The following is a 15,087-nucleotide window of genomic DNA, read 5'->3' on the forward strand; positions in this document are numbered from 1 at the left end:
ATATATCACCTGTGCTTACACCCAGCCTTCTTCACACGCACATATATCACCTGTGCTCAAAACAGCCTTCTCACACACACAAACAGCCTGTGCTCACACACAGTCCTCCTCACACACACACCTGTGCTCACACCCAGCCAAAAACGCCAGGGCTTTCGCTCCCCGTGAGGGTGAGGGAGCCCCGTGAGGCGGCGAGCCCCGACCCGGGCCCCGGGCTGTAGAAGCGCCTGGTGCCGAGCGTGGTCCCAGCCCCAGGCCCTACCCATGGTCAGGCAGGGCCTGGCTGCAGCCCCCAGAGGTGCCAAAATCTCCATCAGGCCCCACATCCCAGTAGGCCATGCCTCCACCTTCCCAATATCGCAAGGAGCGAGCCAGGAAAGCACAGCTGGCAGTGAAAACCCAAAAACATTCACTTCATGGAGGGCACCACCACGGTATTCCCTCCTTGCTGAGCTGGCCCAGGAAAATGTGCCGGCAGAGCCGCTGCGCACACCGCTGCCTGTGCGGCATGCAGGGACCGGCTGCTGCCGCCACTGCTCTGCCGAGCGGAAAATAATTCAGCAGGACACAGAAAAATTATCCAGAATAAATATTTACAAATCGCATCATGGGGCACTTGGTGGTTGCACACCAAGAAGTGGCCAGTCATGTGGTGTTGACTGCTCTTTCCAGACGCTAAATGGGTTTTTAAACGATAGCAACAAAAACATGTCAGGACTTCCCTGCTGCTCCTCTTCCACGTTGAGCAATGGCTGTGGTCACCGCCGGGGCGTTGTGCAACGGCAGGAGGGCAGCTGGCTCCGGCAGCCGCAGCCTGGGAAGGAGTGGGATCGTCAAGGCCCCGTCTCCCACTGCCGAAACCCAGACCCGCGGGCATTTCAGGGATCTCCACGTGGCAAACGCAGTCCTTCCAGAAAGCCCTTGGTGTGTTTTGAGGGGGCATCTCCTGCATTCGATGCCTTTCATGCGGCACTGAGGGAGCACATCCCCTGGGAAAGGCTGAGACCTGCAAAAAGAAGATGCTGGCGCTTCCAGAGCCCCGTTGGAGGCCGCCTGGCCAAAATCAGCTCATCCCAGCACATGTGGGCGAGGGAAGATTTCTGTGCCTATTGCATGCCAGCGGGCACACCCTGGCTCTGAACCATCCTCGCTACACCCACCTCCCTTCCCCTCTTGCTCATCACCCCGCTCTGCTGCTCCCCGGTCCCAGGACAGCCCTCCCGCTGCTCGGCAGCAACAGGGCCTTTCCTGCTGAGCTCAGGGAGGGAGCAGGACCGAAAGGTCAGCCCTTCAAATTCCCTTTGCACCTATCTTCCCTTGCAGGAGACCCGAGAGCACGTCCTGCTCCCTGGTGTTGTGGGGCTGGTCCTCTGCCTTCCTGAAGGGGAGAGGGCAGCAGGGCTGTGAAAACTATGAGAGGGCAGTGGTGCTGGGAGAGGATGTGCTGCTCCACCAGCTCTGCCCTGGGACACACTTCTGGGCAACTGGAGATACAGTGCAAGAAAAAAAAACGTGATTGGTACCGCAAACCTGCTCAAAATGGGAGTTCCTGCAGCTACGGCCCCTTAGGGGCAATGAAACGTGCTGTCCGGGAGGAGCTGAGGGCATCCTGAGCTCATGCAGGGGAGCCAGGAGGTGATGCCTGGGAAGGCTGCTCTGACCACCCCTCCTCTTCTCTCTCCTCCAGCAGTGGTGAGAAGCTGAACAAAGCATAGTGTGGTCCTGCTCACAGCTCCCATTACAACACGCTGTCCATGCAGCACCTCACTGCTCCGTCTCCCACGAGGCTCCTGAAGATCGAAGAGGACCCAGAGCCCAGTCCCCCCCCCCCTCCCACCCCACACGCAGGACAGAGGAGAACCGGCCACGCTGGGAGCTCAACACCTTGCATCAAGGTAAGGCCTGCTGCCATCCTCGTGTCCTTCCTTCCGTGCTGCTGGCTAAGGGACCAGCTGCTGGCAGCAGCTTCCAGGAGCATTTCCTACCCGAGACAACTGCCCCAGTCACGCCAGAACAGCCCCTGCCGAGAGATGACTCAAGGGACGGGTATGTGCTTTCATGTCCAGTTTTATTAGTGTTGCATTAGTACCATAAAATAGTTGACGAGGTCGAGCACGTTGCAGTTTGTTCAAAAAAAAAAAAAAAAAAAAAAAGGCTATTTACACTTAATGTCTTCATTAAAAAAAATAGAACCCAAACAATACGACAGTGAAACAGATGGACAACTCAGGAACCGACACAGTGGTAATGTCCCCTCGCGCGCTGCGGTCCGGACAAGGCTCGTGGCACGCAGCAGAGCACAGCACGCGGTACCCGCCCTGACAAGGTGCTTCCCTGTGGCATCTCCATGGCCAAGGCACACAGCGGGGCAGGCGGTGCTCTGGCCAAGGTGCAAAGCAGCAGCTGACTGCTGTGGCCCGATACCAGAGCTCTTCCTTAAGGAAACCAGTCACCAAATTGGCGTGTCCCCTTCTCCTGCCTGTTCCACAGCAGCCGACTGTCCCTCCTGGAGCGTCTCCCCAGGCAGCCCTGCTGAAGAGGCTCTAGAAAACCTCTGGGAGATGCTGCTGCTCAGTCCTGGCCTTCTCCCTACCTACTTGATAAGCCCAAAGGGAGTGGCACACAAAAATGAGTCACCACACAGCTATCCATCAGACTGAGACCCGAGGAACGGGGACATTGCATCCAACCTAGCTCCAGGGAAGCACCAGGCCCCCCAGCCCGGTGCTGCTGCACAGCAGGACTGCCCTCATCCCAGGCTCCAGGATCTCCCGGCACATCCAGCAGCAGGAGGCCATCAGCTCTGCTGCTTCTCACCAGGATTTTCTTAAAATCTGAGGTACCAGGTGCAATGCCCCACGCCCTGGCTCTCCGCCGCTCCCTCCAGCGCCCGTTACTGGTGAGAAATGACCAGGCAGAGCCATCTGAGGCAAGCTGCCGCTGAATTCCTGCTACCCCTAAGCAGAACGAGGCCTTTGCTGTCATCTCAGGTGAGCAGGGGTCAGCGTGGTGCTCGGCCAAGCTTGATGACTGCACACCAACAGGCACATCTCCGCCAGCCCCAGGAAAGCTCCAGCCTCCCACCCCTGCCCGCCCTGCAGGATAAAGCAGCAAGCATGTGCTAAGAACGCAGAAAAACAGCCACGGAGACGGCGGCTCTCCCCAAGCTCATGTGTAATTAAGAGGAACTCCGCAGTTACCGCTGAGATGTAAAGGGTAACAAATTAAGTGAACGGCGACTGCAGTGCTGAGCTACAAAAGCCACCCAAGACCCCTGCAGAATCGCCAGCGCAGCAGGAGAGCCAGCAGGTGACCGTCCCGGGCAGGGCCAGGGACAAGCCTTAGTCTCCAAAGAAACGAAACCGGAGGACCGGGAAGCACAAGGTGCAGCGCGACGCCACAAAAACCTCCCATCTTTCCTCTGCTCACCAGCACTGATAAACTAGGTCAGCCTCGCACAGCAACAGCACCGAGCCTTTTCTTGAGGCCTCACCTCTGAGGAAGGAGGGGCCCTTCTCCCAGCAGGAGCTGGGAAGGACACCAGCTGTTTCAAGCCCAATCTCACACAGGCTGGTGAGATAACACCGTGGTGTTTCTTCCTTTAAATTGCACCTCTCTCCAAACCCCTCGAGCTGAACAGGGAGCTACGCTGTCTCCTGCCCCCAGGCAGCTCACACGCAGCCACCTCTCCCCACCACGCTCCCAGCCCTGCTGCTCCCCCTGGCCAGCGGGAACCCCAAATCCTGCTGGGAGACCTGAGAGCTGCCAGCCCCAGGAGAACAAGGCCGAGAAGTCAGGCTGTTTCCTTGCACGGGCAAAGGGCCGCGCTTCAGAGCAAGGGCAGCTTCCCACAGGGCACAAGCCCTGCGGGGGTGCAAGCCCTCAGGCGTGCAGAGCTTCCCGGGGAATTTGTGGAACAGAACGCAAACCAAGGTGAAACGCAACGAGCGCGAGTGCTTCTCTCACACATACACGCACACAGTAGCGCAGGGCAACACACATTTATAGGCAGGACCACGGAGATCCCGCGCTAGCTACCGTCTGTTTCTTTACAGTAGGTTGAAATGCAGAGAGGAGCACAGCCACGCTCCCCCCTCGCTCCCCAGTAAACAAAGTTATTGCGGTCGGTCAGTCCGGCCCGGCCCGGCCGTCCCTCCTCCGCAGCGGGAACGCGCCGGCACCGAGCCGCCTGGGCCGCGTGCGGCTCCCAGCGCTGGAAGGCAGCCCAGCCGCTCCTGTCACACCAGCGCGAGCCTTGAGGAAGGAATCGCACACTGACTAATTGCCTTGAAAAAGCCTTTTTTTTTTTCGATGCAACAGCCTCAATAAAATTAAAAAAAAAAAAAAAAAAAAAGGAAAAAGTGATGTGCTTGTACGCCATCTCCCACGCTGCTGCTGCTAGGCAACGCTACTCGATCCTACAGCATCAGCTCGGGTCAGCCAGAAATACACGAACCGGTGGACATGCCACCGTGAGCACCGCAGCTGAGCTCCCGGCACAGGCAGACGGAGGCAGACCTTCCCGCGGGGAGGAGGAGGGCTGCACGCGGACAAGATGCCCTGCCCAGCAGCTGAGCGTTGGACCGCGTCCTCCTCCCACGGTGGCCGGAAGGGAATGCCCAGTCCCCGGCCAGGCAGGGTGCACTTGTGCTGGGAAAGGATTTAATGAAACCAAACTCAGTGAAGCAGCCCATGCCACGAGCTGCGACAGGCACTAGATCCAGCAGGGATCTCGCTCTTGCCTGATGACCCCTTGCTCCCCGTCAGCAAAAGCCCTAACAGCGCACACCCCCAGCACCCTGCTCAAAGCTCCCTGTGCGGAGCAGGAGCCACCGAGCAGGACAAAGCGAGTTCTCCAAGACCTTTAAAAGCCAAAGGGTAAGGGGGCAGAGGGAAAAACAAAACAACACAACAAAACCGACCAGTGGATGCTGGGAAAGGTTCAAAAGCATCACTGCTCTCTGAAAGCGCGTTCTGGAAATGCTTGCGGAGCCAGACCCGCTCACAAGGGGGGGACCCAAGAGGATCCCACCAAAAGCTTCAGTCCCTTACCCCAAAAGGCCAGAGACTTCTGCAGCTCGACACAGCAGGCACACTGTGCTCCCTAAGCCCCTTCCAGCACCTGCTTCCAGTCCCTGCAAACACCGCGGGAAGCCCAGAGAGCAAAAAGCCACATCCGTAGCACCAGGGCTGCCCGGAGCTGCTGCCTGCCATGCCGACTCCTTGCGAGAGCATCCCCTTGTTCTGGCAGCAGCGAGATGCACAAAGCGAACGTAAACACAGCCAGAGCCAGGCCAAAACGAGCCCTGGGCACGAGACACCCCCGAGTCTCACTCCTCCAGCTCCCCAGGACACCTTGCTGCCCGACAGGGACAACAAACCTGGCTGCCTTCGTCCTCTCCCATGTCCCAGCTGTAGCTTCCACTGCAGCCTGGGACCGAACCGCGTGGCAAAGCCTCAGCCCGTAGGCAGCGCCCTGCCGGGGCAAACATCCCCTGCTGGGAAGGGGAGGGATGCCACCCACGCCCCTGGGCAGGGATATCCAGAAAGCAGACTTAAGGGCAACTTCCTGCAGGAGGCCACCTGCCCGCAGCACCCTTTGCTTCTGTCGCAGCCTCGCAGTCCCCGTGAGAAGAAATCCTGGGTGTTACGCTGGGCACGGTGAAAACACACCCAGGCCAAGCCAGCAGCTGGCTCTGGGGAGCACGGCGCAGGCAGAGCAGGACAAAGGCAGAGCGGATAAAGCAGCCCACGCTACCTCACGTGTGCAGTCTGACAGATGGACGGGAAGGCAGCTGGACGTGCAGAGCGCCTTAGCTGGCTCTGACTCCAGCCACTACAGTGATGGATCGCGTCACAGACAACGGCTCCTCTTCTGGGTTTGGGATGGGGTTTTTTGGCAATTTGATTCCCCCCACTCTTATTTTTTATTTATTTTTCTTTTTTTAGAAAGCGTTAAAAAAAATCTGCAGCTATTAAAAAAATCCTTTCCCTTTAGAGGCTGGACGAGGTTTTATTGACAGGTAAATAATCGGTGTGAGTATGTAAATAGCAGCGACCCCACTGACGCGGCGTCCCTCGGCAGCGCAGCCAGCTGCGGGGACATTGTGACTGGCTCGGTTTGGTCATTGTCACTGACCTGGGACACTGGAGCTCCCTTACACCTAGTGTTTCCCTAATTCCTGTTCCTGCCCAGCCCTCCTCAGGTGTCACCTCAGCACAAACACCTGCCTGTCCTCATGGCGGACTCCGTGCACTGAAGGGCGATCTCTCTGGACCTCCCTAGCTATGCGGTCGGTTTGTTTCCCAAACCAGACAGCTGAACTCCCTCCAGCCTCGCTGATCTCCCGTCCTTTGGCAGCAGGAACAAAGACTGGCCATCGGTTTTGCTAGAAATATGGAGGGAGGGGGCCAAATGCATCGTAACGTGCGTGCTCTTCTGCAAAATCTGTTCAAGCTGATCCGCGGCTCCCCAGCCCACGCACACCAATGAGGTCTCAGGTTAATAAGCAGTGCAGTAATTCGACTATCTGCTTGTAAGTGGTAGGTGTTCTCGGGCAGGTTGCCTGCTCCTGCCAACTCCCCCACAGCTTTGTTGTCAGCACATCTATGTTTAAGACTGTTTTGTTTTTTTTTGCCTTTGTTTAAAGGGGCTTCCTTCCCTTGTAGTAAACTTAAGAGTTAATAGAAAAAAGTAATTCAAAAGTAATCCAAGCACATCTGTAATTAATTCTGCAGGAGAGGGCAGAGCGACGCGAGTCAGAGTTGGCACGCAGTTCCTGGCTCCTGGTGTGCAGTCCCTGGGACAGACAGAAGGTCCCTCCGCCGAGCACGGCTAGAAGTTAGATTTGGAGTGTCCGAATATGCAGATGGGAAAGTGCTTGACATGAGAGGACCACTGTGCTGCCAGCTGAAAGAACTTGACGTCGTTCCACTCTACCCCATCGATCAGGACTGCAGGGGGGGGTTAGAAAGAAGGGAAAAAAAAAAAAAAAAAGGTGAGTCAGAAAATAGCAAGTGGAAGTGGTCAGCCAGAAACAGCTCTGCTAGAAATCTCCCTGCAGTCAGCAGAGGGAGGCCTGGCCACGCTCTGTGCTCAGGGTACGAGCTGCTCTGCCCAGCCACCCTACTGCTGCCTCTGTAAGTGGCTGCAGACACGGAAAAAGGCTCAAGTGCACACCAGCTTTAGGGAGAACAGCTCAGACTGTTCCTGCAGTGCTCCCGTATCATCACTACGTGCTGACACTGCAGCTCCCAGGCCACTGATTTCAGCTTCACCTGATCTGATCTCTCCAGCTTCCTGAACACACTCCACTTTCTTTTTTTGCACAGATGTGCTCTCAGAGATGGACACGAGTCTCTCCTCATTGCACTTCAACAGAGATCTGTGTTTCCTAAAGAGGTGACGCATGTTCGGCGACCACCCCTTACACTCACCCCTCTCACAAGGGTCAGGCCAGAATTAAGGAAGGTGACTTAAGCAGATTTCTCTGCCGTTAACAGTGGTGGGAATTATTAACTGGACAGGGTACAGATGTGGGCTGCACAGCTCCGCTGACAGGCACTTCAGGTTCGCCTGCAGATGCACTATCACCGTGGTGTGCCTTTGTGCCAGACTCCTGCCTAGAGGAGCAGGCACTCACGGCCCTCCACCGTTCCTTCCCAGATGTGCACAAGAAACACTGAATGACAGGGAGGGGACATGGAACCTGGCCCAGGCTTTGTCCTCAGCCAGGGCACTGATTCAGAGGAGTTCCTAGGAGAGGGAGGATTTTCCCACATCCGGGCCCTATTAAGCAATCCCCCATGCTGGCCACATGCAAGTGCTTCCCCAGGAAGGCCCCCATTACGTTGGCTCCAGGGCACGGGGCAGGGTACCAGCTCAGCTCTTTGTCTGTAGGAAGACATTAGCAGCTGAGCCTCACCCCAGAGCCTGAGGGGATGCAAGCAGCACTTACCCCGCAGCATGTTCTGCTGATGTTTCGCTGTGCAAATCAACCTGCTGATGCCTTCAATACACTGGCTCTTTGACTCGACCTCCTTGTCTTTTGTTTTCTTGGGCAAGAACATCACTGGAAGAAAATCAAAGCAGCACGCCGTGAATGTCTGCCACTCACAGGAGAGGTACCACGACTCACCACGACTCGTTCGGGTTTTTGCGTTTAAACATTCACGTCTCAAAACTCTAACCCCGATTTTAATCCTGACCCGTTTGGCAGGAGTTTGACCATGCTCTGCACCATCACCTGTACACATGACGACTTCAGGCCTGTCTCTCCAAGAAGCATTCCCCGCTCACAGCCAGGCCCCGAAGGGAGGCTTCAGGGGAGCTCCTGCCGCTCTGCGGGGCCGCTGGGCAAGCAGCAGCGTGTGCAGCAGCCCCCAGCCTGCGCCCTGGCAGGGATCTGCCGGGCGGCCGCACCACCTAGGGGGAGTCCCACACACTGCAGGTGGCTCCCGGGCACAGCGCCGCGCTCCAGCCAACTGGGGCACGCACCCAGGTCCCGCGGCCAGCCCAGCGATGAGCCCTGTTTGTGTCTCAGGATTGCTTCTCCCCTACAGCCATGCCACTTCGGAAGGGTGCAGCTGGGGGTGAGAGCTCTGGTCCCAGCGGTGCCGGCCCCGTAGTGACCCGGCTGCGGTTACGTACCCGTGTCCTGCAGCCACGGGTCTGGGAGGCTCTGCAGACCTGCTCTCAGAGCCCCCAAGCCCCTGCTTCCACCAGAAATGACTCCCAGGCTCCTGGGCAGGAAGATGTTGCACCGGGCAGCTACTGGCAGTCAGATGCAAGTGCAGAACTGCCTTGCTGCTTCCCTGAAAATACTCCTCTGCAGAGCTGTTCACAAATTCTAATATGTTTCACGTTACCAAGGCCAGATGCAGATACAGAATTACTGACACCATCTAAAACACTTTTTTTTTGCTAAGAGAAATACACTCAAAGCCCTGACCTTAATCAACAGCAGGCTTTGTTTGCACTGAGAATCTCTTCTTTTATATCGCCTTGTCCCACAAAGCAGTCAGTGCAAGAGCACTAGAGCTTGCGTTGCTGCAAACCTGCTCGGGGTGCCACCACCTCCCACCAAGACGAGCACAGCTAGCAATGATTCGGCGGGTCTGGCTGTGACAACTGTACTCTGACATGAGGACACCACATCCAATCCAGCAAAACGGCTCTGCTGGGGCTGCTGCCATATGCTGCGACATGATGGGATGCACAGATGTCCAGACTCTCTCTGCAGCTCTGCCACACACCAGAAGAGACCACAGCATGGAGCTGTGCAGCCTATAGCTCCCTCTCATCTAAACCAACACCCCCAACCCATACCAGTAGGTTGACAAAGAACACAGGGAAGCTGTCCAGAGCAGCGCATCTCCTGGCTTTCTGCACAACCACCCACAAAGGACCTTTGTGTGTCCCCACCTTTGTTCTGGGCTTTGCCACCTTCGCTGTTCAGCTGGAGGTATGAACACATCCCCTTCCTACAGCACAACGAGGAGCCACCCCTTCACACTATCACCTTACACAGTCACCTCTCGTCCACAGACAGCCTGGGGATTTGGGGGCTAAAAATATGACTAAGTCACTGTAATGAGGGACTGACAAGTCAGCCTCGGAGTGGCAGAACAAGGAGAGCAGCATTGCATTCCTGGCCTCTGGCAGCAGCAAACACGTCCACCTTACCTTTCTTGTTCTTCTCTTTTGTCACGACAGTCATGGACATGGTCGGAGTGGTGGCAATCTCACCGCTGGCAGGTAACCTGCTGACCTGGAGGGACCGGAAAGTGCATTTCAGTGTGTTTTTGGTAGTGGAGGGGTCCTTCTTCTCCGGGTCTCTCTTTCTGTCCACGGGTGGAGCTGCAATCCAGTAATCCACCTGCAGGCCCATCAGCTCAGCACCAAGGTTCTGGCTAGAAAACAAGACAAGGTGATCATTTCTGTGCAGCAGGCAGCAAAGTTCTCCCTGTCTGTGTTTTTCTCAAAGTGGCTGCTGCTCTTGAGAGACAGGTGCTTGTCCTCTGACCGTCTGCTCTGGGAAATCAGGCAGCACCATTCCTCGGTGCGACCCAAGAATCACAAAGGCACAATAAATCATCACGGAGCGACACGGGCTGGGTCACGTTAGGGGGTGCCAGAAGCCTGGCAGCACAGCACTGCAATGAGCTGAGAGGAGCCGTCCTGCACAGCCACGGAGGTGAACAGAGGGATCAGACAAACCACTTCCCTACACCACACCGAGTTCAGTGGCCCAGCTGGCAAACGCAGCCCCTGAGGTGGCCCCGCTCACTTTCAGCCTTGGAGTGGGGAAGAGGCTGCAGGCACCGACTCCCTGCTGCCTCCTGATGGGTGAATGACCCTGGCCAGGTGCCCTGAGCACTAGGCACTCATTTCCCAGCCCCCCTAACGGCTTCCATCTCCTCTGCCTGTGGTCTCTGCCCATCAGCAGCTGCCTTCCCTCCTGTCCTAACGCCTCACCGGGTCACACAGGAGCCCTGCTCTTCCCACGTCCCTGCCCCAGAGCTGGCGCAGGGCGATCGGCTCCACAGCCCTGCTGCGGGCTGGGGAATTCCTGTGCTAGGAAAACGCCCGGCAAGTCCTGTGATGTTTGCTAAACAACGGCAGATTTCAGGACACAATGTGCTACCAAAGACTCCCGCGCACTGTGTGCTAACAGACATGTGTCACCAAAACACACTGCCAGCCTTTCTTGAGCCAGAAAAGGGAAGATGAGCAACCTGGGAAATTCCACCGCCCTCCTGGCCCGCCCCTTGCCTCTGCATCAGGGGTTACCAGTCAGTGGACCTGCAGCTGACCCATGGCCTGTACTTCTTCCTACACAACAACACGGTGTTGAATAATATGCAAGTACTTGACAAAATCTTATCTACCCGTCTGCTGGCTAATTACATTTAACTGCGTGCCCTGCTTGAGAAATGGCAATTGTTAAAAGAAAATATGAATCTGTGCTCTTGAATAAAATAAGCATCTGTCTACATCCCCTGTGTAATAAGAAACTCTCATGTAAAACAAGGACGGACCATTGTTACAGTCCTCTCTGCAAATCATTTCCTTTTCTTTGTCATTTACTCATCTGAAGCCAGACAGCAAAGCAGAGTTTATCTTGGATCATCAAAACTAGGGTTTGATTTCTCAGGACAACTTCCAAACTGAGATTATTTTTTTTTAATAAAAAAAGTTGCAGCTTCTTTGGGTCTTAAGGCTCTGCATTTCTCATGTCAGCTGTAAAGACAAAGCATTTTTATGCTCTCTTTGCCTGCACAGGACATCCTGCCCCATCCCTGGTTAAACACGTGGGTTAGATCTTTCAGTTTGGGTCACTCTCCACCCCCCTGTGCTGTCACACACAGATCAGTGGAGACAGAATAATGTTGAACCTAAACTTCCCCATTTCTTGATGATTTTACCACAGAGCATTAGGCTAAAAAGTACCCGATTCCCAAAGCTGAGGTGGCAGCTTCAGATGTGCCACCTCCACGGCTCACAGCTCTTAGAGCCTAATGGGTTCCCAAACCACTTCCCCATTTGAAAAGCCTGTGGGGACCTCACATGTAAGAAGCCAGCTCTGCTCTCCAGAGCCTGTGCAGCCCCAGCAGTGCCAAGCAGCTGCTGCTGGGACCTGCCTGGGCAGCAGGAGGGCTCCACAGCAGGGACTTGGGGGAAGCAGGCTGCAGCCCGCCTCAGGAGGCCACTAACACCTTCCAGTTGCTGGGCACCTGCTAATCTGGGACTTCCACATTTCCAGTTCCTCTTGTTAAAGGAAACTTTAACTTCTGATATCTAAAACGGGCTTGAAAGGGCCCCACAGAGCTCTCTGGGGTGGTGGGTAAGTAGGAAATGCTGTTTAGGGAGAGCATGTGAGCCCAGTCTCTGAAGGCAGAGCATTCGTTTGGATTACGGATGGCAGAGGGGATATCCCTGTATCATCCCCTAGTGTCAATTGATGGATCTGCTTCCCCATGAATTTGCCTGCCCTCTCTTGGACCTGCTGATCCTGCTGCCACAGAAGTAGCAGAGAAAAACGTGGTCCCAATCCACCTTCCCTGCTGTCGGCATCCCCCTCCTTCCTCCCTTTTAACTGACCTCTTGCTAGTCTCACGGTGTCCCCCCAGGCCTTGTACCACAGGTTTGGTGAGCCACAGCTCAGTGTTCAGCAAACCTAGCACCACTGCGATTTTGTAAAACTTGAGTTTCTTACCTCTCTGTCTCTTCCTCCCCACATCTGGGGAATCTGAGCTCTTCTAGCACCTCCTCGTAAGATGTTGCTCAGTCCCCTTGGTCACGTTACCTGTGCTCCCCTGAACCTGCAACTTCACCGCATGCTTCTAGAAGTGGGTACCAGAACCGCACCCAGATTGTAAGACAGCTAAGGCAACATCTTGTTTGGCAACAAAGCAAGAGGCCTGCTCGGGGCAATTCTTTACCAGTCATCTCCTGGTTTCCTCCCTTTACCTGCAAAATTTCAGCTAAGCCAGAGCTTTGTGTTGCCTACAGGTGCTGTCTCCTTGCTATTCAGATACGCTCTCAGACACGTGCATGGATGGAAGGTGCCAAGCAGCTGCTGCTCCATTATGCCCCTGACACCTGTCAGCTCACCGCCCCACAGAGAAAAAGCCTGCTCTTTCCACAGAGCAGCTCTGACCTTATAGTCCCTTAAAAACACTTCATGACAATTGTGAGGGATTTGGCTAGCTACGGAACAGGCACCTGGGTGACGTCCACATCCTGTGTATTAGGAATTTTCTTTGTCTACGTCTCTCCCCAACAGAATCCAGTCTCAAAAGGGAGAATACAAGAAGGTGGAGAACACAAACCTTCCCAAACAGGTAGCCACATCGGCTCATCGCAGTCACGGTTTCTATCAGATCTAGATCGAATGCGTCAGCCCTTGAGAAACACAGCCTTCCTTCCCATCAGCTGCAAGATCCCCTCTGCCCTCCCCAGCTCCCCCAGCATCAGCAAGGACACAGCAGCCCCAGAGGCAGGAGAGGTGAACAGGAAAGGTGACACCTTAAGTTTGCAGAGGATGAAGAAGGCAGAGCTACGGGTTTTTCCTCCGGAGAGTTTCCCTCTTTCCTGTGTATGTCATAGCACAGACGAGGGGGAGCGTAATGAGACAAAATGTGCTTTACCTTGAGGACGAGAAGCTGCCTGTGACCGACGGTGAGGAAGGTGGCGTGGGGGAGGCTTCTTTCACAGCAGGAGACACAGAGGGTGGGGTAGAAGAAAGGACACTGGAGCTTGAGGGAGCTGCGTCATCAGAGTCACCTTGCAGAGAAGAAGCCACAGTTTGGGTTAGTCCCACGGCCCAGCACATGCACACTAGGAAAACAGCTCAGTCTCTGCCCACACTCTGCACAGATCTCTGCGTTGGCTTTGCTCAGGCTCGATCCAGAGATCAGCTAGCTCAGTGGTTCTGACTGCCCCATACCTACATCACGTGGGTGTTTGTTCTGTACTGGGGTACGAAGCAGAGACACTGACACTCCTCTGGGTCCCCCATGTGGCACCTTCTCACCTAGGATTTGCTCGGAAGTTCCCAGCTGATGTTTGATTAGGAAAAAAACCACCTGACTTACAGTGCACATAAAGGAGGAAAATGCAAGTTCACACTGATAAAACGTCACTGCTCCATGTCCACATGTGTAAGCATGTGTAAACAAGTTTCACACTCCCCCAACTAAAACACCCGGGCCTACACTTGTTGTCAGATTGGCAAACTGGCTGCCTGTCCTGGGGTTCCCAGTGGGCACATATTTGATGCTGAATTTATTAGGTGACTGAGCCGCCTCTCCAGTTTGGAGAGGGAACCTCACATAACCACAGTGGTGAATCCACCCCAGTGGCAAGACACACAACAAAAACAGGGGGTTACTCCCATCTGAGTGGAAGTTCCCTGGATGAGGGAATTTCAGCTGGCCTGAAGCTCCTCATATAGCATCAAGAAAGGCTTCCTAGGGTGAGGACAGCCACTTGGAGTTAAATGCAACAGAACTGAGAGCTAATAAAAGCAGTTTCACCCTACAAAACCTCAAGACACAAACAACAAATGAGCTCATTCAGCCCGTGAAATCAGCCTCCCGCAGTCCGTATGACACAGGAAAGCACACACAAGATGCTTGTTACCTGACGTTGCAGAGGATTGTTCCACTATTCCAACCTTCACCACCTAGAAAGGGGGGACAAAACAGCACAGCTCGATGAAACACGAGTCCCATGAACTTCAGGAGCCCCCACCTCCCAAACTAAGCCCAACCCTACACCCCCCTTGGCTCTGTCCCTGCAGAGCAGCGTAAAAGCATGCTAGGAAGTGGAGTCTTGTAAGGGCCAGGCAGGTCCCAGCTGCGCCCAGCCAAGCTGGACCAGCTCACAACCTTTCCCTGAATTATCCCCAAACCAGCACCAAGCCCGTGGAGCTGCTACAGACTCGCACAGCTCTGACTAGCCCAAGGTCAGCCCCAGGCTGTGCCAGCTATAGGGCCTGCCCGTGACACCCGCGGGAACAGGGCAGAGAGGAGAAAGGAACGTGACTATGTCTTCAGCGTCGCTCTGATGCAGCTGCTAATATTGCTTCCACCACACAAGTGCAGCCACGTCCAGGGCTCGCTGTAGCCTGGGTTTGTTAGGAAGCCACAGAAGTGACGAAGTACAGTTTCCAGCCACTTTTTGAATCTCCAAACAAAAGAAGAGTCCAGCAAAGAACATAAAGCTCCTCGCAAGGCCACTGGGGCACAGACCAACTGTTCCTGAGATAAACCCTCACACGTACAGCTCAGAACCACCCCAATCACACTGTAAAATGGCTACAAACGTGTCCTGATATGAACAACCACCGGTCGGTACAGTCAGGACAAGAACAAATGCCACACTTCGAGAACTAGCAGTAACCTGTGGAAAAGGGCATGCTACAGACAAGCTCCCAAGAACACTCTAGACCTAGAGATATAAAATGACCCTTGGAGATATAAAGCAGGGCCCTTCTGTTGGGATGATCTGCTAGGGTGCATGGGCATCATTACTGCACGCACCGCAGCGGAGACCCTTCGTAAGGCCCTTACACCTGTATG

At 55.0% G+C, this 15,087-nt stretch overlaps 1 protein-coding gene across 13 annotated transcripts in view; it reads right to left on the reverse strand.

Moving 5' to 3' along the window:
- Window positions 1–6,620: 6,620 nt before the first annotated feature.
- The window catches only part of PACS2 (phosphofurin acidic cluster sorting protein 2), a 70,586-nt gene continuing 62,119 nt past the window's right edge, over window positions 6,621–15,087 (reverse strand). For 11 of the 13 annotated variants that reach the window (XM_035333734.1, XM_035333733.1, XM_035333741.1 and 8 more), the window contains 5 exons: window positions 14,147–14,189; window positions 13,153–13,288; window positions 9,686–9,912; window positions 7,959–8,072; window positions 6,621–6,954 (listed from right to left, as the gene is read on the reverse strand). In XM_035333734.1, the coding sequence (XP_035189625.1) occupies window positions 6,836–6,954; window positions 7,959–8,072; window positions 9,686–9,912; window positions 13,153–13,288; window positions 14,147–14,189 (639 nt within the window). In that variant the 3' untranslated portion in view covers window positions 6,621–6,835. Of the gene's footprint in view, window positions 6,955–7,958; window positions 8,073–9,685; window positions 9,913–13,152; window positions 13,289–14,146; window positions 14,190–15,087 lie in introns of those variants that run through there. The other 2 variants (XR_004753003.1, XR_004753002.1) reach the window with 1 other exon arrangement.

This window comes from Oxyura jamaicensis, chromosome 8, assembly GCF_011077185.1.
Source record: "Oxyura jamaicensis isolate SHBP4307 breed ruddy duck chromosome 8, BPBGC_Ojam_1.0, whole genome shotgun sequence".
Lineage (NCBI taxonomy): Eukaryota > Metazoa > Chordata > Aves > Anseriformes > Anatidae > Oxyura > Oxyura jamaicensis.